The 23,831-nt window shown below is 52.1% G+C and overlaps 1 protein-coding gene across 8 annotated transcripts; it reads left to right on the top strand.

Moving 5' to 3' along the window:
• ARHGEF10L (Rho guanine nucleotide exchange factor 10 like) lies at nt 1–22,728 on the top strand. Of its 8 annotated transcripts, none has more exons than XM_049806491.1 (29): nt 1–19; nt 5,580–5,664; nt 5,944–6,129; nt 6,254–6,281; nt 7,102–7,187; nt 7,312–7,395; nt 7,671–7,846; nt 8,335–8,451; nt 9,622–9,730; nt 10,079–10,171; nt 11,072–11,178; nt 11,404–11,481; nt 11,573–11,752; nt 11,975–12,091; nt 12,200–12,292; nt 12,543–12,716; nt 13,360–13,505; nt 14,068–14,252; nt 14,349–14,464; nt 14,652–14,779; nt 14,865–14,965; nt 15,919–16,040; nt 16,324–16,410; nt 16,528–16,757; nt 16,868–17,022; nt 18,554–18,699; nt 20,139–20,313; nt 21,467–21,589; nt 21,687–22,728. In XM_049806491.1, exons 2-29 carry the CDS (start codon nt 5,628–5,630, stop codon nt 22,169–22,171), a joined length of 3,864 nt encoding a protein of 1,287 aa, XP_049662448.1. In that variant the 5' UTR covers nt 1–19; nt 5,580–5,627; the 3' UTR covers nt 22,172–22,728. The 8 variants fall into 8 exon arrangements, with proteins under 8 accessions (XP_049662448.1, XP_049662430.1, XP_049662455.1 ...); XM_049806473.1 differs by lacking the exon at nt 1–19 and adding an exon at nt 609–792; XM_049806483.1 differs by lacking the exon at nt 1–19 and adding an exon at nt 3,471–3,496.
• The last annotated feature ends 1,103 nt before the right edge of the window (nt 22,729–23,831 follow it).

Genomic DNA, 23,831 nt, shown 5'->3' with positions numbered 1-23,831 from the left:
CCAAACACCGATGGAATAGGTAAGACTGGTACATTTTGTAGCGAGGATATTGCATTTAAATAAATGCCTGTGTGGGGTCCTTGCACTGCTTTAACTTGTCTTTTTTTTGTTGTTGTTGTTGTATAGTGTATTTGGGGGGGGGGGGGGGTTAGGGCCTGAAAAGCTGGCATGGGGGAAATACCCTTGAATGGGGATGTGGAGCTGCGTTTTGGGACTGCTGGTCTTGCAACCAGTGGCTTGGATGTAAAATATCCTGGAGAAAATTGTTTTTGCTTGGAAATTTTGGAAGCTCCTGCTGCAAATCCAGGGCTGTGGGTTTTGTTTTTTTTTTTTTTTCCCAGGCAACGCTCTCGGCAGCGAGAGGGTTAACAGGTCGCCCCGGCATACAGGGGGTTAAAAGGCAAGCAGGGGGCCAAATCCTACTGGGGGGTTATTTATTAGGATTGGGATCACCAGGGGTGTAAATCAGAGCTGCTTGGGAAGAAGAAGAGGAGGGGGGGGAGATGCTGCCCAAAATCCCGGCATCCCTCGGTGCAGCCGCTGGACCGCGGCTCCCATCCGGCAGCGAGCCCTTGGCCGCTGGGATCTGGGGGTGTCGGGGTGGGGGGGTTGGGGGCCTCTTGGGTGTCACCCACCCTGGGCACCCCATTGAGGGTGACGGTGGGATTTCATCCCCGTTAGCTTTTGGGTGGTTTGGGGTTTTGTGTTTTTTTTTTCCCTGACGTTGCCTCCCCGGCGGGGGCCTGCTCGGCCGATGCGGATACAAAGCCGGAGGAGACGCGGCCTTCCCAGGTCAGCAAAAACCCTTTTTCCCTCCCCTCCTTGCCATAAATCCTTATCTATATACATACATATAATGCATGTCTATAGGTTATCACATCCTCTCGCAGGGGGAGGAGGTCGCCCTTTGCTTCCCTGCTGCCGCCAGCAACAGGGGCTTTTGTTACATATATATATTTTATATATTTTTCATTGCTTTTAAATATATAAGCAAAAAGAAGGAACAATGGGGAGGGAGGAGGTGGGCATTGGTGCATCAAGCTTTTTCTGGCACCCATTCCTGGGCTTTTTCACCCTGTTTTCTTGCAAATTCTGTGACGGTTGCAAATTCCTCCCAGGTTTTCCCGGCTGGTATTTGCAGCACCTGCGGGAACCTGCAATTTCGGGGGAGGGGGAAGTAAGAACTTCCTCCAGGATCATTTTGACAGCAAATAGTGGCAATTTTCCCCCTTTCAGTGATTCTTTGGGGGGGGGACGGACGATGACACATTGGTTGCATTGGGGTGCAAGGTTGCATTGCACGCTGTAAGGGTTGCAAAGGGGCTGAAGTCACCGCAATATTTTTTTCCCCTCTGTTTGCATCAGTTTATTTTTTTTTTGCAATTTATTAAGTGTGTTTTAGTGAGATGCTGGGTTGCAAAGAGGGGCTTTTGCCCAAAATACCAGGAGAAAAAAAAAAAAGTGAAATAATGCATCTGCAGGGTGGAAAAACCCCAGTATTTGTGGGGTGCTTGAATAGGTGTTTGCAAAGCAAGGAGAGAAAATAAGAACATTGTGGAGGGTGATCTTGAATCCATCAGTGTCACCACCTGATGCTGATTTTTAAGTCACTTTTCAGCCAAAATTAGGTGACCCCAGAGAACTGATGGGGGAAAAAAAATCACTTGCAAAGGGTGGGCAAGGTTTTAATCTGGAGCTTTGCAATAAAGCAAACCCAAAAATTGTTGGGAGTTTTGAGCTGGGAACACTAATAGGGGAAAAAACCCAATTTTTTTTTGTTTTTATTGTTGTTATTTCTGATTCAGATTCTTCTCCCTTCATATTCCTTTCTGGGATAGTTTTGCAGTGGGTGAACTTTGCAGTTGCTTTGCAAAGCATTGAAAGGTGGAGATTGGGATAAGCATCAAATTGGGAAGGGTTTTGGCAATAAGTAAGGCTTTTTCATTGCTTTTTGGGTCTCTCTGCTAGAAGTCTTTGCAAACAGGCTCTTTTTTTTTTTTTTAAGTGCTGTAATTCTGATTTTTTTGAACTGATTTTTTTACTGATTCCCCCCCCCCCCCCTTTTTCCCCTGCATTTGCACTTCTCATGGCGTGAGCTGGACAAGGGAAGGATTTTTTCCAGTTCATCGGCGATGTTGAAAAGGAAAATAAAAAGGAAAACGGCGGCAGTTTTCCAGGTCTTGGGGTTTTTAGCTGGAATATTTGTGGGATATTTGCCCAGAAGAGCCTTTTTGAGGTGAAAGAAGGAAACACTGTGTTCAGGAAAAGCTTTCGTATAAGATGATGCCTTTTGGCAAGAGTTGATTTAAAATATGATCACAAAATTGCCTTGAATCTTGAATTTTCATGGAATTTTTTTTGGGGGGGAACCCCTCTTCTGGCTTTTTTCTGCGAAAACCCTTTTTTTGGATTTTTTTTTGAGGAAAAAAAAATCCATCTTTTGGCTTCTTTTAGGGGAAAGCTCCTCTTTTTGCTATCGTTTCATTCCCAGCGCTCACTGAGCCGCCCCTTATTGCCACCTCCACCAACCACAACTGCTTCAAAACACCGAATTTGGGGAAATTTTGAAGACACAGGATAATTTTTCTTCACTGGAGCCCTTATTCCCACATCGACGCCTTCAAACTTCAGCAATTAATTCCTTGGAAAACTGGGAAGTGAACTACTTGGCCCTTGAAACACTGATAACGTGCTATACAGACCCAGTTAGGGCTGGAAAAAAAACCCTTACCTTGAAACAAATATTTTCTGTTTGTTTTTTTTTTTTTTTTTTAATTATTATTTTAAAGGACTGGGATCTGGGGAAGAAAACATCCCTGCTTTCCTCTGGGGACCATGCTGCTCTCCCTGGCGTCCCACATGATGGAAATAATCTGAATTAATTCTATTTTTTGGCCAAGGTGAGGGTGGAAAAATCATCCAGGTGGTGAAATAAGCCTTGAAGCCACAGCTGGGATGCAGGACCGTCGGCTGGAGGAATTAATAAGGAGTCAGAGGAAACTCTTGAGAGACAAAAGCTAATTCTTATTTCTACTCCTCCATCCCTTATAAATAGCACCGGGGTTATTTATAAGGAGGGATTAACATGGTGGGGATGCAGAGAGGAGCAGGAGGGAATCCCAGCGTAAATCCCAGCTGCATCCCTGCTGTGATGTTATGGATTATTTTTTTTTTACATTTTCTTTTTACAAACCCCTATATTTCAGAAAAAAAGGGGGTCGGTAGGATGGGGTGGAGGATGCTTTAACCAGGGACGGGTCCCCTGGGGACTGGCAGCCGTCCCCGCCAGCTGCGACCTGTCGCTCTGTCGTGGTGGCTAAAAATAAACAAAATAAAGCCAAATAGTTGCCAGCTTGCTAGGCAAAGGGTTGGGCTGGGTTTAGCAGATGGCCCTGCTTTTCTGCCTTTATTTAGCTCGAGCTCTATTTATTTTTCCTCCCCGCCCGGGTTGGGAGGGAGACGGGGCTGGACCGGGGCTCGTGATGCTGGCGGCAGGGTGAGGATGCAGCAGCTCCTGTGGGCTTTAGAACCATATTTCCAAGGATGATAGCGTATCGCTACGTCCTTCTTGGATTGTTTTGCATCCCCAAATCCTTCTTGGATTATTCGACATCCTTTTTTTGCTGTCCCAGTCTGGTTTGGGGGCATCTCCCCAGTAGGGCAGCTCACCCCCACCAGCTTTCCCTCCCCTCCATCCTGTGGGATGCTCCTACCCCGATAGCAGTTTTGCTATGAAAAATTATGCAAAATAACCCCCCCTTTTTTTTTTCTTTTTAATTTAACAAGACCCAATTAAAGGTTGTGGCAGGTTGTTTTGGAGAGCTGGTAATTCTCCTCGGCGGCAGACGTGCTTACAGCTGGAAAAATAACCAGCCCTGGGACAAATCGGGCTGATGGGAGCTTATGTCAACTGTCAAAATGGGAAGTGACCTTCTACTGCCCCGCTAGCGGGATAAAATCGGGACCGAGCCACAGGGCCCGGCTGTGCATCGTCTTCCCGCTCCCCTCTCCGAATGCAGAAGCCATCAGATTACTGGAAGAGCGAAGCAAACCAGCGAGCAAACTGGTTTCTGGATAAAACCATCGGCATCGCTTTGCTGGGTTTATTTTACCCAGGTGTTATTATTTTCTACCTTGCTTAGCTTTTTTTTTTTTTCTTTTTTTTGAGACATCACTGCAAAAATATGGCTGGTTTTTCCCTCCCTTGTGGTCCTCAGCTCCGTCACGTCTCCCAATGGGGCCGGTTTATCGTGGATTTATGGCTTGGTTGGCATCGCATCCATAGGGATAAAACCTGGAGCTTGCGAAAAGAGGGAGAGAAGGGAATCGCCTGCTCCCACGCTAATGGGAAGCAGATTAGGTGACATATGAGAGGAGCCTTGGCTGCCAACCGCTTTCTGTTTCGAGGGCCAGCAAAAGAGTTCAAGGAGGAAAAATAAGCGTCCCCAAGTCCTCCTCCCAAATAAATCTCTATAAATGTGTTTATGGAGGCAACGGGCTTATTGCAAAAGCGGCTGGAAGAGGATATTTGCGGCGGTAACGCAGGTCAAGTAGGGGAAGAAGAGGTTTATTTTTATTTTTTTATGGCTGGGAAAGGGTCAGATGGGTTTTAGCTCAATGCTTTGCGGGGGGTTTTGCAGCAGGGCGGGGTTGGGGTTGCTGATACTTTGCAGCCTGGTGGGGTTGCGACATCAGTCTGTGCACGTGCTGCAATTGCGAGGGGTTTATAGCTCATTTTCCAGGGGTAAATGCAAATTTGGGAGGTGATCCCAGACCTCAGCTCCCTCCTACTGTGCTCTAGAACTACCTACCTACATATATATATATATATATATATATATATATATATATGTGGCCCTGGAGCTGTATGGCTTGCTACAAACCCACGTGGGGCAATTGCACCCACACTGCGCTGCAGCTCAAAAGGGTTTTGGTACAGGGGGAATAAATAGATCCCTTTTTTTGGGATCACCCTGGGTCTGTGTGTCCCCTGTATCCCCTTCTGAGGGGAAATGAGGGTCCAGGTGAGGAAGAAATGGGGGCGGGGCGGGCGCGGAGAGGGTCATGGCATCCGTCCTGCATCGGCCGCTGCTTCCAGCAGGACCAAATTAGTAGAGTTTGGCTCCGTTTTGCTCTTTGCAGCCTCTCGGATGTCGTTTCTCTCCATTGTATCGTCCCTTGGGCATGGGGGGTCCCCGCTCCCTCCTTCCTCTTGCTCTTGGCGACCTTTCAAGGCGTTGTGCCGGGCATCTCTGGTTACCAGAGCGGATGAGCCATCGATCGCAAGGAGGATGCTTGGCGCTTCCCGCCCTCCGAGACCTTCAAGCTTGATGCTTGGAGCTGGATTTGCCGTGCATGGGATAAATTTGCTGTGCATGGGGTGGATTTACCATGCACAAACTGGATTTGATGTGCAAACCGGGACCTGGGAGCAGCTTTTCTGCTTCCTCGCAAGGTTTTGCAGCAGCCGGAGCTGGATGCATCCCACCTGGGCTCTCCCCACGTCGCCTCCTCTCCTGGGGATGGATTTTGGGGGGGCTGATCTCCCTTCTCAACCCATTTCTCCTCCTCTCCCACAGGAAAGCCTTGGGGAAGGGCCCAGGCGGAGCATCCGGACCCCCAGCACCATGGCTTCGTCTGAGCTGCCCCCCCACCCTGCAGTAGGTACTGTCAGCCCACTGGAGCTGGGTTTTTTTTTGGGGGGGACGGGGACACCCAGCTTTGGGCAGAAAGTGGGTGGCCCGTCACCCAGGGGCATCCTACATATCCCCATTGGAGCCTCCTGGGGTTGTGAAAACACGAAGGGCTGTTGGTTCTTGCAGTTTTTGAGGGGTGATGCTCTCTACTGTCCCCTCTGTCCCCTGGTCCCTGCATCCCTCCGTCCCTGCATGCCTCCATCCCTGCTGAGGTACAGCAGCACCGTGATGGGGTTTCTGCTCGCAGGTGACCATCTCACCCTGGAGACCCCCAGCCCCCTGCCCCACGGGGAGGAGGACCTCGGCGAAGCCTTCGACTTTGACGACAGCGAGGAAGAGGAGGAGGAGGAAGAGGACTCGGCGGCCGAGCCGAGTGGCGAAGCTGTCCTCCAGGCACCCCCTCGCAGACGGCGTGCTGCCAGCTCTGGTGTCGGTGAGGAGCACGGGGGGTTCCCAGTGTCTTCGATGTCCCCACCGTGTCCCCTTTGGGTGCCAAGGGTGGCACTGCTGCAAGCCTGGGTGCCAACGCCATTTCTCTTTGCTTTTCCTCTCTGCAGACGGGCTGGTGCCGGAGACCCAGGAAGGGTATGTGGGGTTTTGGGGGGATTGGGGTGTGTGTGTGTGTGTGTGTGTGTGAGTCCCTTGAAGGAGAAAGCACAACTCTGGGGTTTGTCCTCCCTGTTTGACATGTCACAGCCTGGTGCTGTGCCTCAGTTTCCCCAACTTCTCCCCATTGCTTGTGAAAGCGGCTGCAAGCAGGAGAGCCCCAGGGTTTTGGGATGCACCCTGCAGCCCTGAGGATCTGTGGAGGCTTTGGGTACCATTGGGGGTCTGTGGTTAACTGGGTGGTGGGGGCTTCCTCCAGCCCTCAATTGAGGAGATGAAGGAGAAACCCTCTGGGATGGGTGTTCAAAGGGGGGTGATGTTCATCCCAGCTGCAGATTTGGGGAGAAAAGATGCAAATTTGGCTGTAAGGAGAGCTTGTTCCCCCCACCAGAGCATGCACAGGGTGCAGCGAGAGAGGCAGGACCCCAACCAGGGATGGGGACCCTCTCCCCATGCTCCCTGATGCATCCTCCCACCCTGCAGCATCATGAGGACTGAGGCTAAAAAAGCTATTTTAGGTTTTTTTTGCATCAGCCCCATGCGGGTTGCCTGGACCCACTTAAAAAAAACATCATGACCCTAAAACCTGGGACCCCCCCAAATCCCTGAAGAAGCAGACATGCACGAGGGATACACACACACGAATACAAGCTTTATTCTGTGCTTGTGAACCCCTGTAATAGGAACGACGGTGATGGGAGGGATGAGGGACTTGGGTTGACCCAATCCCAGGGGATTTGCACCCAATCTCAGGGGGTGGGTTGCACTCTGGGGTGCTCCCTGACCCCCTTCCCTGCAGGCTGCCAGTGGGGGTGAGCAATGGGGAGGCTGGTGGAGACCCCCACATCGGTGCCCAGACCTGGAAGAGGAAAAGCAGTTGCCAAGGTGGGTTAAAAAGCCGGGCAAAAATAAAACAAACACTGCCGAGGCTTGGGAAGGATTTTTCCATCCTGACTTGATCTTCGGGTGCTGACTTGAGTCCCTGTTGGGGGGTTTTGTCCCCCCAAAGGTGAGCGTTTTGAGTTCCCGGTGGTGGAGGATGATGTGATCTACGATGATGTCCCCTGTGAAACGCTTGATGCCGAGCAGGACGGTAGGGACAGACCTTCCCCCTCTGCTTCCCCAGGGACCACAAGCCCATTTTCCAGCCAGGCAAACCAAGGCACGCTCCAGGAGGGAGAAGCGCATCCCAGAAGAGGATGCAGAGGGGGATAACCCTGGGAAAACCACTGGGAATCGGGAGGGATGAAGGCAGAGGTGTTCCCAGAGGGGTTGCAAGACCCTGTGGATTTGGGGCATCTCCTGGGGGTCCCTGGGGAAGGGAAATTACATTCCTGGAAGGAAAAGGAGCTGGTTTTTGCTTGCCAGGCCCGGGGACAGAGCGTAGCCTGATCTACGAGGAGGTGCAGCGTGGCGAGGGGCCACGGGCGGGTGAAGATTTGGGCTGGAGCTCCAGCGAGTTTGAGAGCTACAGTGAGGATTCAGGCGAGGAAACGAAGCCAGAGGCCGAGCCGGCCAAGCAGCGGGCATCCTTCCAGCCCAAGGTAACTCTTGAATTTATTTTTTTAATTATTATTTTCCTTTTTTTTTTTTTTTTTCCCCTCTGGGTTTGCTTGTATAATAGCACCAGAGCATGTAGCCCAGCTGCTCCTGCAGATGGTGAAGCAGAGGATGCTGTGGTTCCCAGGGTCACCCAGTGCAAAGCCAGCCTGAAACTTCAGGGGTTTCATTTCTTTCTTTTTTCTTCCTTCCCCTTTTTTTTTATTTTTTCCCCTTTCCTTTTGCATTTTGGCATTGCTGGAGCGTGGCTGCTGCCTTTCCCTGTGCTTGCTCCCTTCCCTGCTCAAGCAAAGCCAGATTTTTGGGAGGATGCTGCCTGTACCGTGCTGCTTTGGGATGATTTCTCCTCCTTTTTTTTTTTTTTTTTTTTTTTTTTTTTTTTTTTTTTTTTTTGGCTGCTTACCTGGATGTCTTCTCTGCCTTCTCTCGCCTCCTCTGCCTTCTCCTCCTGCCTGGTTTGCTTTGGGCTCAGCTTTCTCCAGACCTGAATAGACTAAAGGAGAGATACGCCAGGACTAAGAGGGACATCCTGGCTTTAAGAGTTGGGGGGAGAGACATGCAGGAGCTGAAGCAGAAGTACGATTGGAAGGTACTGTCACTCCTCCATCCCTTGTCCCCCAAATTTCCCCAGGCGGGGTGGGGGGGGAAACCCTCCCGGAATTTATCCAGGCTGAATTCATCCCATTTTATCCCCCAAAAGAGGAAAAAAATTTAAGTACTGCAAAGCTGCCTCTCATGTCCATCTGTCTTGCAGCTCCTCACCCTCCAGCTGCCCAAACCATTTGCTTGTTGGGTGTTTGTTTTTTTTTAAGGGGCGTTTGGACGAAGCGAGGTTGCCCGTGGGATAGATGGATTGAGAAGGTTTTTCCCCTGATACAGGGTGGAAATCAGGTGGGGAAGGAGATTCTTGGGAGGTGTAGAAACTTAGTGCAAAGCCTTTCCCAGTCCCAAACCATCCAGGTTGGCAGTTTATGGCCAGTTTGGGCTGGGAAGGTGACGCTGATGTCAGCTTGGGCTAAAACCGCTGTGATTTGAGGTGTCCCCCCACTCCTTTGCTCTCTTGCACACAAAACCCCGGCCGTGAGGAGGGGATGGATGTGCTCGTGCCTCCCTTCCCTCCCTCCTCTTTGCTTTTGCTGCATGCTCCCGCTTTGCCCGTGCCTGCTTGCCCGCAGCTGTGTCCCTGCGGAGGGAGGAGAGATGCTGGAGCATCCTTCTTCCTCGGCCACGTGCCTCTTCTTCCTCCCCGTCGGGCTTTGCGGGAAAATGGGGATGATGCTCGGAGGGATGTCCCCAGGGGGATGGTACCGCTCCATCCGGATGCAAAATGGGGGATGATGCTCAGAGGGGATGTCCCCAAGGAGGTGGCACTGCCATATCTGAACCCAAAATGGGGGATGATGCTCGGAGGGGACGTCCCCAAGGAGGTGGCAGTGCTGTATCTGGACCCAAAATGAGGAATCATGCTCAGAGGAGATGTCCCCAAAGGGGTGGCACCGCTGCATCCAGATGCAAAATGGGGGACAATGCTTGGAAGGGACCTCCCCAAGGAGGTGGCACTGCTCTATCTGGACCCAAAATGGGGGATGATGCTCAGAGGGGATGTCCCTAAGGAGGTGGCACCACTGCATCCAGACCCAAAATGGGGGATGATGCTCACGGGGGATGTCCCCAAGGGGATGGCGCTTCTATATCCGGACCCAAAATGGGGTTCCAGTGCTGCCTTGAACTTCCCGGTCCCTCTCGTCCCCCTGCCCAGATGACTCAACTGATGAAAGCGGCCAAAAGCGGTACCAAGGACGGTTTGGAAAAGACCAAGATCGCGGTGATGAGGAAGGTGACCTTCCTGCACCGGAAAGAAGCACCAGGTAAGCAGGCAACCCCCACTCCTTGCTTTTGGGAGCCAAAAAAAAGCCTTTTTGAGAGTATTTTTAAAAAAAATATCGTTATGAATCCTTATGGCTTTCAGCTTTTCCTTTTGCTGATTTATTTTCTGCGTCTTAAGCTCTTGTTTGAATTTTTTTCACTCTTTGCATCCCCATGCAAGCTCAGTTGGTTTGGCTCAGTCCTTGCTCCAAGCACCCCTGTCCTTTTGGGAGCAGGACAATGACCCCACCACACCAGCACCCATGGCTGCCCCCCTTGGACACAGAGCAGGATTTGCCCTGAAATACCAATTCTGGGGGCATTTTCCTAACCCTTCTGCTGTCGCGTAGGGGATGGGGAGCGGAGGAGGAGGACAGCGGAGGCGGAAAAGCAGCCGCCTGCCCGCTGGAGCTCGAGGGTCTCCCTGGAGCATCACGGGGGAGGTAGGATCCTGGCGGACAGCCTCACCGCTCGGCCAGGGCTGCCCGGAGGATCCGGCGTGTGTGTCCCAGCCTCGCTGCATGTCCCCAGTGCGGCTTAGCCTTGCCGGGGTGGGGGCTTAAGTGCTTTTGGGGAACCCTGGGGTGCTGGAGGGCATCCCATTCTAAGGGTGCTGCAGAGCATCCCGTCCTTAGGGCATGGAGATGGGGAGAAGGAGCTCATGAAGCTGGCAGCCAAGGGTGGCGAGCTTCCCGGCCAAAATTAGGGAAGGAAAAAGGTCACCCGGCCGCCAGCGCCCTCCCCTCCAGCCCAGCCGGTCCTCCCCATTACCGGCTATTTATAGGCAACAGGGATGGGGCCGGGGTGGCCGTAGCGGGGCGTTGCGGCCATGTGGAAGAAGCGGCCGTCCCCGCATCGCGATGCCGCCTTGGCTCGCTCACCTTCCTCCTCCTCAGCTGCTTCAGCCTCGGGTAAGGGATCCCTGGCCCTGGCCGGCGGGTGTTCGCCTCTCACCTTCCCCATTTTCTTTGGCGTGCTGCTTTTGGCTTCGTTTGTCCCCGTTTTCCCTGCTCGCACCCACCCTTGGAGCAGGGACGGGGGGCTTTTCCCCCAACCAGGGTGGCTTTTTGGGGACAGGGACACTTTTTGTCCCCTCCCTGCGGGGAGCTGGCTCGGTCCCTGCTCGCAGCCTGACTCATGCTGGTGTCCGGTGACAGCGGCCGGGGCTCGGGGAGGGACACGCGATGCTGGGAGGACGCTGAGGTCCATCTTTGCTCACAGCTCCAAACCCAAACACATCCCCAGCCAAGTAGCTGATGGGAGTCCGCGCTCTTCTTTAGACCCCCAAAAGTCTAAAATTGGGGTTTTTTTGGCATTTGGTTGTGGGGTTTTTTTCCTTGCAGGAGACTCAGAGGAGGAGGACACGGGTTTCCTGGAGGTCACCGTCTCCGACATGAAGCACCCGCCACCAGAGCTGGGCCCCATGCCCGAGGGGCTGAGCCCACAGCAGGTTGGTGGGGGGCAGGTTGGGGATTCGGGGGGGGCGTGGGGGTGGTTGGTGGGGGGCACGGCTTCCCCTTGGTCCCGTGATTGAGCAACCGAGGAAAAGGCGAGTCAGCAGAAAGCGATGCTGTCGTGTCAGCACTTCTGCAGCACGCTGTTGCCCGCCCCCCCCCCCCATCCTGTTATTTGGGGTTTTGGGGGGACCGCGGCTGAGCCCCAGCATCATTTGCAGGTGGTACGGCGGCACATCCTGGGCTCCATCGTGCAGAGTGAGCGGAGTTACGTGGACTCCCTGAAACGCATCCTGCAGGTGGGAGACCCCCCCTTTTTTGGGAGGGGGGGCTCGGGGCAGTGGGGAGCACAGAGATGCTGGGATTCTGATGCACTGGCATCTCCCGCAGGATTACAGGAACCCGCTGATGGAGATGGAGCCGAAGGTGCTGAGCGCTAGGAAGTGCCAGGTGGTGTTTTTTCGTCTGAAGGAGATCCTGCAGTGCCACTCCATGTTCCAGATCGCCCTTGCCTCCCGCGTGGCCGAGTGGGACTCGGCGGAGAAGATCGGGGACCTTTTCGTGGCCTCGGTAGGAAGAAAAGTCAGGGGACTGCTGCCAAACCTCCCTCCGGACCCCTCTCAATGGTAGTGGGGAGGGTTTGGAGGATTTAAGTGATGCAGCCCCAACCTGGGGTACAACCAGCATCCTCAGCATCACCCCAAAAATACACCAGCACCCCCATGCTTTGCCGACCCCCCCTTTTTGGGGGAGCCCCACAGCATTGCGGCTCTCCTCCTGTCCTCTCCCCAGTTCTCCAAGTCCATGGTACTGGATGTCTACAGCGACTACGTCAACAACTTCACCACTGCCATGTCCCTTATCAAGAAGGCTTGTCTCACCAAACCCGCCTTCCTTGACTTCCTCAAGGTCAGTAGGACCCAAACGTGGGTGCAGGGTGCTGCTGGTCACCATTATGGGTGAAAACGCCTCTTTTTTTTTTTTGCCCCTCCTCCCCATTTTTTTTCCTCCCCGCAGAAGAGGCAGATGGCCAGTGCCGACCGGGTCACGCTCTACGGGCTGATGGTGAAACCCATCCAGAGGTTCCCCCAGTTCATCCTGCTCCTGCAGGTAAGGGTGAGGGGTGCCTGCACCCACCTTGCTTTGCACCCTACTTTTTGCAGCCTGGGTGCTTTGGGAAAGGGTTTCGCAAGGGACACATTTTTGGGTTGGCAGCTTGGTTGCAGTTTGGGGACCGTCCCAAGGATCATCTTCCAAGCTTTGATTTTGAATGGGCCAAAAGCACTTCCAATCGTAGTATCCCCCAATGGGGCTGATTTTTCCGGGGTGGCTTTTGTCCCCCATCCTTTCCCTGCTCCAGGACATGCTGAAAAACACCCCAAAAGGCCACGCAGACCGCCTGTCCCTCCAGCTGGCCCTCACCGAGCTGGAGACGTTAGCAGAGAAGCTCAATGAGCAGAAGCGCTTGGCCGACCAAGTCGCCGAAATCCAGCAGCTCAGCAAGAGCATCAGTGACCGCAGCAGCCTCAACAAGGTGGGTCCTTCAGCCTCACCTCCTCATCCTTGTGATGGGTGGGTTTTGGAGCTGGTGGTTGAGCTTTGCAGCTTCCACCTTCCTCTCTGCGTCGGGGGTTTCGGGAAGCCAGGATCCCTGTTTTCTCTGAAAGGACGTAGAGCAAAAGCAAATTTTGAGGCTGGCACAGGGAAATTCCCCTCTGGTGAAAAGCAAGGACAAGCTGCTTTGTCTCATCCGCCTGATTTTGCAACCATTGATGGGGAAAAAATAACCTCAAACCCTAAATGAAGCTCTTGCGACACATCCTGGGCTGGGGATGGCCGTGGTGGCAAAAACTGCAGCAAAGCACATGCCAGCTCAGCCCTGGGATCAGGATTTAGGGCCAGGGGATGAAGAGAGACCCAAAAGGGGCTGCAAAAGGCCCACGTTGGTTTTTCAAGGCTCTGCTTTCTTGGTGGTTGGACGTGTAGGGTGCAAAGTGTTTTTGCATCGTGCAGCCTCGGAGCATGTTGCACAGCTGTCTCTGCAGAACTCAGGGCCGTGCATGCTCCTGGTTGGAGGAAAATCCTTGCAATAAGGGAAAAGCAACCTAAATTTGGGGGCAGGAGGCTTGCAAGAGCCGCCAGGCTGACCCCCCCCACCTGCTCCATCCCTTTTGCAGCTGCTGAGCTCAGGGCAGCGGCAGCTCCTGCTCTGTGAGACGTTGACAGAGACGGTGTACGGCGACCGGGGGCAGCTCATCAAGTCGAAGGAGCGGAAGGTTTTCCTGCTCAACGACATGCTGGTGTGCGCCAACATCAACTTCAAGTATGTGCTGATGGCCCCAGTCCCCAAAATCACTTTGCAAAGTACCAATGTAGCAACCTTCCCCCTTCCCCACCTCTATTTTTGGGCTTAGTGGGTTTTGCTAGATCTACCCCAATGACTTTTAAAACTACCTCACCTTCTTTCAGGGGGGGAACCCACCTGGTTTGGGGTTGCTTTGCCCCCCACTTTTGGCATGCCTCCATGCAAAGCCCCCATCCCCTGGTGCTGTGGGGTCCTGGAGCCGGTGTAGGGTCCAAGAGCCTGCTGGGACCTCAGGGCTTGGTTGATGCTGCAAAGAGGAAAACCTTCCTTGAATTCCCCATAATACCTCTTTATTAATCATTTTTCCCCTCTTCCAGGCCAGTGAACCCAGGGTAGGTGCCAAGCGTGGTCTGCTGTGGTTGTGTGCCCCACATCTGGGGGTGCAGGCATGCACCAGTGCATGGTGTGGGGTTGCAAATAGGGCTTGGCTTGCAAAATGCATTTTGCAAGGGCTTGCAGGGTGAGCCACGGTGCCTGCTGGTTTGTTTGTTTATTTGTTTTTTGCATCCTTCCTCGGCAGAGGCCAGCTGGAGATTAGCAGCCTGGTGCCCCTTGGTCCCAAATATGTGGTGAAGTGGAGCACGGCCCTCCCGCAGGTGCAGGTGGTGGAGGTGGGGCAGGAGAGTGGTGCCTATGAGAAAGACAACATCGTCATCCACAATGCTGGTGCCAAGAAGCACGCGCCGGCTGGGCAGGCTTCGCACAGTGAGCACCCATCCCTAGATCCGGTGTTGGGCTGGTTTCGGTGGGGTGGGGTGGAGCATCCTCCATGGATCTCATTTCTCCATTTCTCTACCCAAGATAAAGTCTACCTGGGGCCACCACGGCTCTTCCAGGAGCTGCAGGACCTGCAGAAGGACCTGGCGGTGGTGGAGCAGATCACCCTTCTCATCAGCACGTTGCATGGCACCTACCAGGTATCTACGTGCCAAAGCATGGTCAAACTCATGATTTGGGTAGAACCAAGCTTCGGCGCTTTGCAAGAACCATGCAGTTCCTCAGGGAATGCTGGATACCTCGTCCTCCAGAGCCCCACAGATGAAATTCGGGGATGATTCAGGCTTGTTTTGGAGGCGCTTCCATGATTTATGACTTTTCCTCTAGAACCTGAACATGACAGTGGCCCAGGACTGGTGCTTGGCCCTGCAGAGGATGATGAAGGTGAAGGAGGAGGAGATCCACTCTGCCAACAAGTGCCGCCTCCGTCTCCTGCTGCCTGGGAAGCCAGACAAGTGAGTTTGTGGATCATGGGTGGACTCTTCCCACCCTGGGGAGGAGGAGACTGAAGATGGACCTGGTGATGCTTTCCCTACACAGGTCTGGCCGCCCCATCAGCGTCATGGTGGTCTTCATCACTCCAAACCCCCTGAGCAAGATCTCCTGGGTGAACCGCCTGCACTTGGCCAAGATAGGACTGCGTGAGTAGCCCCATGGCATGTTGCTTGCCATCACTCTTGCTTCAAAAAGCCAAATTTGGGAGCAGAAACGGGGTTTGCTTCATCCCGAGCATCCCAACGTGAAATGGGGCAGGGGGAAAATATTTGGAGCAAGGTGATGGAGAACATTTTGGGGGTTTGCACACTGGAAATGATGGGAATTGGTAATTCTGGCTCCAAATGCTTTGCATTTTGCTGCTCTTGGGTGGCATCTCTGGAATGGTGAAGTGTGGTGATGGGTTTCCGTTGGCTCTCATGCTGATGGTGTTGGGGCTGACCCTTTTTCTGTGAAATGGGATGAATAAGTAAGGGAGGAGCTGTTCCTCCTGCCGCGTCCCTATCCCTATTCAACTCCACCAGCCACTACAGCAAAAAAAAAGTAGTTGTTTAATGGAAGAAAAAAAAATCATTTGAAATCCTGTTTGAGTGTTCAGATCCCCCCGGGCTGGAATGATTTTTGATTCTCTTGTTTTTAACAGTTTATGTGTTTGGTTTTTTTGTGTATGGGTTTGTTGTGGGTTTTTTGTTGTTTTTTTTGTTTTTTTTCATCTGGGATGCCTAGGGAATAATCCTGTATCCATGAGTTCATGAGTTACAAATGAAAACACATTAAAGCCTAATGTGAAGAAACACATTAGGGTGTATTTTTTCCCCCTTTATATATATATATATATATATATATATATATATATAATATCTCTCTTTTTGAGGCTTCTTTTACCATTGCTTGAGGCAGTTGCTTGGCTGCGGACTGTGGTGGGGTGCAATAGTTTGGAGGAAAGGGGTGAGATGTATCCCAGGTCCACAGATGATGGTGGTTTGGGGTTGGAGATGAGAGCCCTGCACCTCAAATTACTAATTTTGGGGTCCCATTGGGGAGGGGGAGGATGCTGGGGGGTATCTTGGCCGTCCTTGATCTCCTCTACTTACCGCAGGGGAGGAGAATCAGCCGGGCTGGCTCTGTCCCGACGAAGACAAGAAGAGCAAAGCTCCTTTCTGGTGCCCCATCCTCTCCTGCCACATGCCTGCCTTCTCCTCCAAAGCCCTTGATCTGCAGGTAAAGGCGATGGCCAACCTCTTCTCCAACCCCCCCAATACCTCCTTCTCCTTTATATCCATAATTTGGGGGAATAAAGGCAGAAATCCCACGGTGGATGGGCTGGATGGGGTGGCAAGGTGATTGCAAAGGCAGAAATCAGTGCGATCCACCCTGGAAAATTGAAAATACAAGCTGGGCTGGGGCTGGATCCTGATTTTTGGGGCATGCACTGATACCCTGCATGCATTGGGGTAATTTGGGGGTGTTATGGACCCCTCCCACACCCCTGTTTCTCCCCCAGCTCGGCGCCGCAGTGCACAACCCCGTGCAGTCCTCGCTGCTGGGCTTCTCCGCCGTCAGCACCTCGCTGCCACAGGGCTACCTCTGGGTGAGCAAAACGGCCCCATGAACGGGGCAAAACCTGCCAGGTTTGGGTCACTCTGGCTACAAACCGCCTCTCCAGTGCTCCCGGCTGGTGCTAACACCCATTTTCTGGTCCCCGCAGGTTGGGGGGGGCCAGGAAGGCGCAGGGGGGCAGGTGGAGATCTTCTCCCTCAACCGCGCTGTGCCGCGGACGGTCAAGTCCTTCCCGGTGGCTTCGCCGGTGCTGTGCATGGAGTATATCCCCGAGGCGGGTGAAGGGGAACCGATGGGCACCCAGGAACCCCGAGCGACCACAGAACAGCCCCCAGCATCCCCACATCCCACCGTGTGCTTGGGGTTACGGGATGGCAGGTGAGCCCGCATATTCCGCAGCCATCCTTTTGATGCAATCACCAGCACCAAACCATGAGGACCAGTGTGATCTCTTGCATCTCCCCATCTCTTCCCTGTTCCCTCCCCAGCATCGCGGTCTACGGCAGCGTGGACACGGGGACGCAGTGCTTGTTGACCTGCAAAAGCCCAGGCATGCAACCTGTCCTCTGCTTGAGGCACAGCCCCGAGTACCTGTTTGCAGGGTTGCAGGATGGGACCGTGGCTGCCTACCCCAGGAGGAATGGTGAGGGCACCCCCGTGCATTCTTTCGGATGGGGTTTTTGGTAGGACACCCTAAAAAACAGGGAGCATGAGGTTCTTCACACCAGTGAGATGTGCTGGCTGCTAAAATGGTGGTAAATCTCCATTTTTCTCCCCCCCCCTCCCCATTATTTCATTCTTCCCCTTGCAGCCCGGGGAGAGATGGGGAAAACATGCTATTTTGCTTTGCCAGAATGAATGCAAGAGGGGCTCGATTTGGGGGAAAATGTATGGAAAACAGTCCTGGTGAGGGGTTGGGACTGCAGCAAAGGTTTTGCTCAGAGGATGGTTATGCTCAGGGGATGCAGGAAGGGTCTGACACAGGGATGCACAAGGACACAGAGCTTTTGGCTTCAAAAAAAATCCCCTTTTTGGTGCTGTAAACCAAGCCGACCCCCTCCAAACCCATCTCTGCAAAAACCATCTCCTTTATTAGCTTGTTTTTTGGTTTTTTTTCCCCTGCCTCCAGCTCAGGCCAAGGCTGCAGCTTGCTGAGAGCCTTCCTCCTCAGGCACTCTTCGCCTGGGCTGTTAAATACCTTTGCTTCATCGCTAGAGGGTAGGAAAGAGCCTCAGATAATGTGTTCCATTGGCCTATTTTTGGACAAAACCCTTCATTTGCTCTGAGATAACCTGCAGCGAGTAGCACCCAAGTCAACCCGGAGCCAGTAAAGGCACTTACATTGCATTTTGGGGTGCTGTGCATCCCCTTTCCCACCTTATAGCAACTGTGCAAGCCAATTAATAAAGTGGCTTTAATTTAATCTCGATTGCATAAATGCATGTCGAAGGCAGCAAGCCGCCGGCAGGGCTGCGGGATGGGGTTTTTAATCTTATCCCCGTCTTTTTGGAAGGAAAAAGCTTTCCCAAAATAGCTCATTTTTACGTGAAAATTAGGATTTACTGAAAGGCAGCTCCGTTGCAAACTCCTGCTGATGGGAGTAGAGGTCTGAGAGCCCAAAGGGCTCTTTTATCCCTTGGATCCTATGGTTTTATTTTTTTAAAAATTGCATTGGAAATAAGAAAAGGAGAGCAATTACCCATTGAAGCTGCTCAGCCACCACTGGTGGCGAATTCATCCAAATCCAGATTGAATGCTGTTCACAGAGACACTCCAGATTGGCCCTGGATGAATCGGCTCAGGAGTGTTGCTTCAAGAGCAAATAAATTTTTTTAAAAAAGGGGGGGGGGAGGGGAGAGGGGGATTTTTGGCTTTTGCAGCGAGGAACATGCCCCAGACTTGCAGGTGGCCAGTTGTTTGCTGCTAAAATACCTGTTTGCACAGGGGCAAAGGGGCTTTGGGGGGTTGAAGCTGGGGGTGTGAGCTCCCCCCATCCTTTTGGTTGTGGCATTAAGATGCTCGGAGGCATCCGAGGTGACACTGGGGACACAAGGGGTTCGCAACTGACCCCAGCAGCCATTTAGGGTGGTTTCAGCTGCATCGAAAGATGTTTTTTTTTCTTTTTGCTGAGCATCTTCTCTCTACCTGCCCCCATCATGGCATCTCTGCTCTAGGGGGGCTGTGGGACCCGACAGAGCAGCCCACCCGTCTGGCCGTGGGTACCGGTCCCGTGCGAGCCCTCCTGACGCTGGATGAGACCCTCTGGGCCAGCTGTGCCAACCAAGTCACCGTCCTCGATGCCACCGGCCTCTGCGCCCAGGTAGGGACCATCACCGGGACCCCCCCATGCTGCATCCACGGGACAGGGGGGCACGTAGTGGTGGCTTTTGGAGGGGGGAGTTACAGTGGTTTGAGCCCCAAAGGATGCATGTGCACGGGCACATCCCTGCCTGTGCAATGCCCAAACCAACCTTTTATTGCTGCTTTTTGCTGCTTTTCATCCCTTTTGGGTCCTTTCCCTCCGACATTGGGTCACAGGACAAGGACACCGAGACATCTCCTGCAGCTGCATAAACAGGGAATGCTGAATAGTTGCTTTTTTCTTTAAAAAACCCACCCCTTTCTTCCACCTTTAATTTTCACATTTAGTGCCCAAACTTAGTTTGCATGTATTAGCTGTCGTAAATCCAGCCTAACGGCGGTGCCGGAGATGAATAATGCATTGGGGACTGGATTCGTTTTCAGTCTCTGATTTTATTTATGACAGGAGCTGGGTGGGAATTTTTGCAGAAGAAAAGTGATGGGGGAGGAAAAAAAATAGGAGGGGGGGGGGGGATGCTGGGGGATGGTATAAATAGTATTTGATGGAAGGTCTTGGGTCTGCCTGGATGGGATCGGCAACTTTGGAATAAACCATCAGGGAATAAATCCCATGTGGGGTGGGGAACAAGGGGAGATCACCTAAAAGTCTCTATCCACCCCAATTTTGTGTGAGCTTTTGGGGGGGGGTGCTCTATGCTGGTCCTCTCCAGGAAGGGGATCAATACTGAGTCCTCTTTTTGGGTTTTTTTTTTGGTTTGGTTTTTTTTTAAATATAAATCAAATTTTGAAGTAAAAATATAAGGTTTCAAAGCCATAGGAGAAATGAAGGCAAAGTCACTGCGTGCAGGTTTCTCTCCCGGTGATTTAATCCTTCCATACTAATATGAGGTTTTACTTTGGGAAATCTGCAGCAGGAGCAATTTTTGATGCAGAAAGGTGTTTTTCCTGCAGTTTGCATCCTGTGACTGATAGTGAAATGCTCCAGCAGGCAGCTTGGGAAGCAGACGGAGCAGTCCATAATCCCCAAATAGGTCTTGCAGCAGAGCTGAGCCTTTGATCGCTGATTTTGGGGGTTGGAGGGAAGCAGAAAGGTCTTGTCCCATCTTGGGATGGACTTTGCAGATATATCTAGTCTGGGAAATGACTCTTTTAAAGAAGAAAAAACCCAAACCTGGAGAATTGGGAAGACTGTTATCACTCAAAAAAAAAAAAAAAAAAAAAAAAAAAAGGCGCCCCAAGAGGGGTTTGGAGATGGGCTGGTTTCAGTGTCCTCTGCCAAAGCCAGAGCTGGCAAGGAGGGATGGGACCTCAAGATCACTCTGATCCCCTCCCCGTGTAGTTTTGCAGCCCTAAAACAGCTCCCAGAGAGAGCCCAAGCTAGCAGCAATTTTAGGGTGCAACCCTTTGATTTCCTTTTTGCAATTCCCCTTTTGGCAGCAAACCTTCGAGGCCCACCCGGACGCGGAGGCCAGTGTCACGCACATGATCAAGGCGGGCAGTGGGGTCTGGATGGCCTTTTCCTCAGGCTCCTCCATCCGCCTTTTCCACACTGAGACACTGGAGCACCTGCAGGAGATCAACATTGCCACTAGGACCACCTTTGTCCTCCCAGGTGAGCTCCCTTTCCCCCCGGCTCTTAATTGCAATTAATGGGCAAGATGGGGCATCACCCCATAGATGTGTTGCTTTGCTTTACGGCTGTGCTGGTTTGCAGAGAAACTGGGTGAGGAATTTATCTGGTTAATGGTGTAAAGGTTTGAGCTTGGACCTCTGGGGTCTCTCCTCACTGACTGCAGAGCCGGAGCTGGTGGCATCTTTGCACCCATGCATGATGCACGCGTCCCATCTTTGCACCCCTGCGTGCATTCGTGCGCCCCGTCTTTGCACCTGTGCTCCCATGCATGCGCCTTATCTGCGCACCCCACCCTTGCACACGTGTGTGCATCCACTCACCCCATCCCTGCATCCCATCTTTGCATGTGTGTGTGCATCCTTGCACCCCATCCCTTGCACCCGTGCATCCTTGCATGCATCCATGCACTCCGTCGTTGCACTGTGTGCATCCTTGCACCCATGTGCATCCCCATGCATGCATCCTTGCACGTGCCCCACTGCCGTTGCCCTGTGAACCCCTTTTTTCCCCAGCTTACCGTCCAGCAACATCTCCCAGCCGTGTCCACCCATCCATCTCTTAGCTACTCTGGGCTTGCAAGGTTGTCTCCCCCCTTGTTCCAGCTACAGAGCGACATAATTGTGTAATTAGTTATAAGCACGATACTCGTGTAAGTCGCTTTTTCTTTTTTTTTTTTTTTTAGGGCATGTTAAAATATTTATCACTTCCTTTTCTTCCTGGGCGAGTGAGCGTTGGGTATTAATGCGTTTTTGAACTCGCGCTCTCTCATCCTTTTTAACTCGACAGGTCATTAATAAAGTCCTCCCGGAGAAACCAGAGTTGCATCTCCGCAGATATATTGCTTCGCTGAGTCCGACGTCGTGCAGCGCTAAGTCCCGGCGATAAAATATTCATTTGCCATTAGAAGTCTCACTCTTTTTTTTTTTTTTTTTTTTTTCCCTCCTCTTTTTATTTATTTATATTTGTAGCATTCTCCCTGGGCTGGAGACCTTCGTGCAAAGGGGCTGCTTGGTTTTGGGGCTCTAGAGTGTGTTCCCCATAAAAAAAATCCACTGGTGATGGGTTATCTGGGAAGATGCTGCTGCAAATTCATCCCTCACCTTCTTTTTTTTTTTTTTTCTCTTTCTCGCAGGTCAAAAACACGTCCGTGTCACCAGCCTCCTTATCTGCCAGGGTTCGCTCTGGGTGGGCACTGACCAGGGCATCATCGTGCTGCTGCCCGTGCCCCGCTTGGAAGGCATCCCCAAAATCACCGGTGAGCACCCGAAGAACCCCTCCCTATGTGGATGCAATCTTATTTTTGGGCTTGTTTTTAGTAAAACCCTCTTTTTTTTTTGGGGGGGGGGGGGCAGGAAAAGGCATCGTGTCCCTCAATGGGCACGGTGGCCCTGTGGAGTTTTTGGCGGTGGCGTTGAGCACCCTGGCACCTGATGTGCTGAAGGGTGACCAGGAGGAGGACGAAGAGGGTGAGGAAGAGAAAGCCCCTGAACTGGATGGTCCCCCACCTCGGGAAATGAGAAAAAAAGGGATTTTATTACAATATCGCCTCCGATCCACCTCCCACCTCCCCGGGCAGCTGCTGTCGGTGCGGGAAGCGCCGATCGGCGGCACGCCGGCACACACCGAGGAGGACGGCTCCATCTATGAGATGGCCGACGACCCCGATGTCTGGGTGCGGAGCCGACCCTGCACCCGTGACACCCCACGCAAGGAGATTTCCTCGGTGGCCATCATTTCGGGAGGTCGGGGTTACCGTAACTTCAATGCCGAATCGCCACGCCGGGGCAGCGATGCCGACAGCACCCTGCTCATCTGGCAGGTCCCATTGATGCTATAGCACCCCGGGACCCCTTCCGACCCACCCGGCACCTACCTCAGAAAGCCACCCAAAAGCTGCCGGGGGTGGTCCTGCCCTGGGTGCATCACCCTTTCTTTTTTTCTCTCTTTCTTTTTTTTTTTTAAGGAGGAAAAAAACTGAAAAATGGGCTTTTTCCCCCCCAAAAAACAGCTTTGTGCATGGGGAGAAGGGAGTTTTTAACGGCAGGAACGGCAACCTCCCTGCGGGCTTTGGAGGTGCCGGCTCTTCGGCCGAAGGTGTCTGTGTGTCTGCGTGTGAATATCTATATATATATAAATATATATATATAAATATGATGTATATTATTACCTGTATAAAGAAGGAATCTGTATATATTGGGGCACTTGGAGATGCAGAAATAGTGGTGGGAGCGCTCAGCGGGTGCCGGCTGCGCCGAAACGGGGGTTTTGCTGAAATAGCCATTTTTTGACTGTGAATTGAGGATATTTGGTACAAAAATCCCCTGTTTTTGGGAGCTGAGTACATGTGGTTTCTGAAGGAAAGGAAATTTTGGGAGCGTGGAAATAAATCCTATAGGAATCAGCATGTTTCCTTGCAGTATTTTGTAATGGGGTTTGGCTTTGGGTGCAAATGTTTTCTTTCCCTTGCTTCAACGACGGCATCCCAAGGGGTTAATATACCCTCTTGGAGCTGCACATCCTCAAGCATCAATAGAAAGCCCCAAAATGCCCTCCGCCCGCCCCCCACCCCCCCCGAAATGCTGCGAGATGGAGGGAAAATGGGCAGAAGGATGTAGCCCATCACCTCCATCTCTGGTACCCAGAGCTCTCTCCATCCACAGCAGAGAAACCCAGGACCAAGGAGGTGGAAACTTGTCTGAGGACTAAATCAATTTATAATGTGATCCTCTAACTGGCTTCAATTTGATTTTCATTTGTAGCATTACAATTATCAGATTGATATTCCCGACCGCTCAACCTTGAAATGGGACAGCGTGGCTCCTGCTGCCAGGGAGCGAAGATTATCCGCCTCGCACCGATTTCTGAGTATTTTTCTAATTAGCCATCAAATGTGCTTTGCTGGGTTTTTCTTTCTTTGCCCTTAAAGTCTTTTCTGATTAAGTTTTCTCCCCGTCTCAGTGGTGTGAAACAGCACGAAGAGGGTGGCGAAGTCGCTGGACCAGCCGTGCAGCATGCTGCAGCCAAAGGACCATGAACATCCTCACGAGCATCAGTGATGCCCATGGGAAAAGTGTCAAGGAACTTGTGGCTTTTTCCACGCATTTTTCCTATTTTTCTTTGCAATTGTTCCACCTTTGGGGTCAGTGTGCAGGGAAGCAGCTGATTCTCAAGGAATATCACCCCCATGGCATGGTAGGGAGTCCCCATGCTATGTGATTGCAACTGCACAATTAAAAAAGAATATCTATATATCTATTTATTGCAATGCTCTATATAATGCCAGCCATGGAGTTTGTACTTTATTTAGCAAGGGGACATTATAAAAACAATCTGTGGGACCCCAGACACCATCCCTATGGGCTCACCGGCCACCTGAGCTACAATTTCAATTAAAATACTCCAAAATGAGGATGCTACATTGAGCCGTGCTGCTGCTTTCAAAGCCCAGAGGGGATTCTGCTGCAGACGTCCCCCAGCCATGCATGGCCCAATGGCAC

The sequence above is a fragment of the Accipiter gentilis genome, chromosome 1 (assembly GCF_929443795.1).
Source record: "Accipiter gentilis chromosome 1, bAccGen1.1, whole genome shotgun sequence".
NCBI classification, from domain to species: Eukaryota; Metazoa; Chordata; class Aves; order Accipitriformes; family Accipitridae; genus Astur; species Astur gentilis.
The sequence above is the reverse complement of the archived record's forward strand: the minus strand, read 5'-3'. Positions and strand labels throughout refer to the sequence as shown.

Bases quoted from the DNA above. Each gene is read 5' to 3' on its own strand.
- ARHGEF10L (XM_049806491.1), top strand. From the start codon at position 5,628: ATGGCTTCGTCTGAGCTGCCCCCCCACCCTGCAGTAG. The intron at 12,092-12,199 runs GTCAGTAGGACC...TCCTCCCCGCAG, and splicing joins CCTTCCTTGACTTCCTCAAG to AAGAGGCAGATGGCCAGTGC. The intron at 17,023-18,553 runs GTGAGGGCACCC...TCTCTGCTCTAG, and splicing joins TGCCTACCCCAGGAGGAATG to GGGGGCTGTGGGACCCGACA.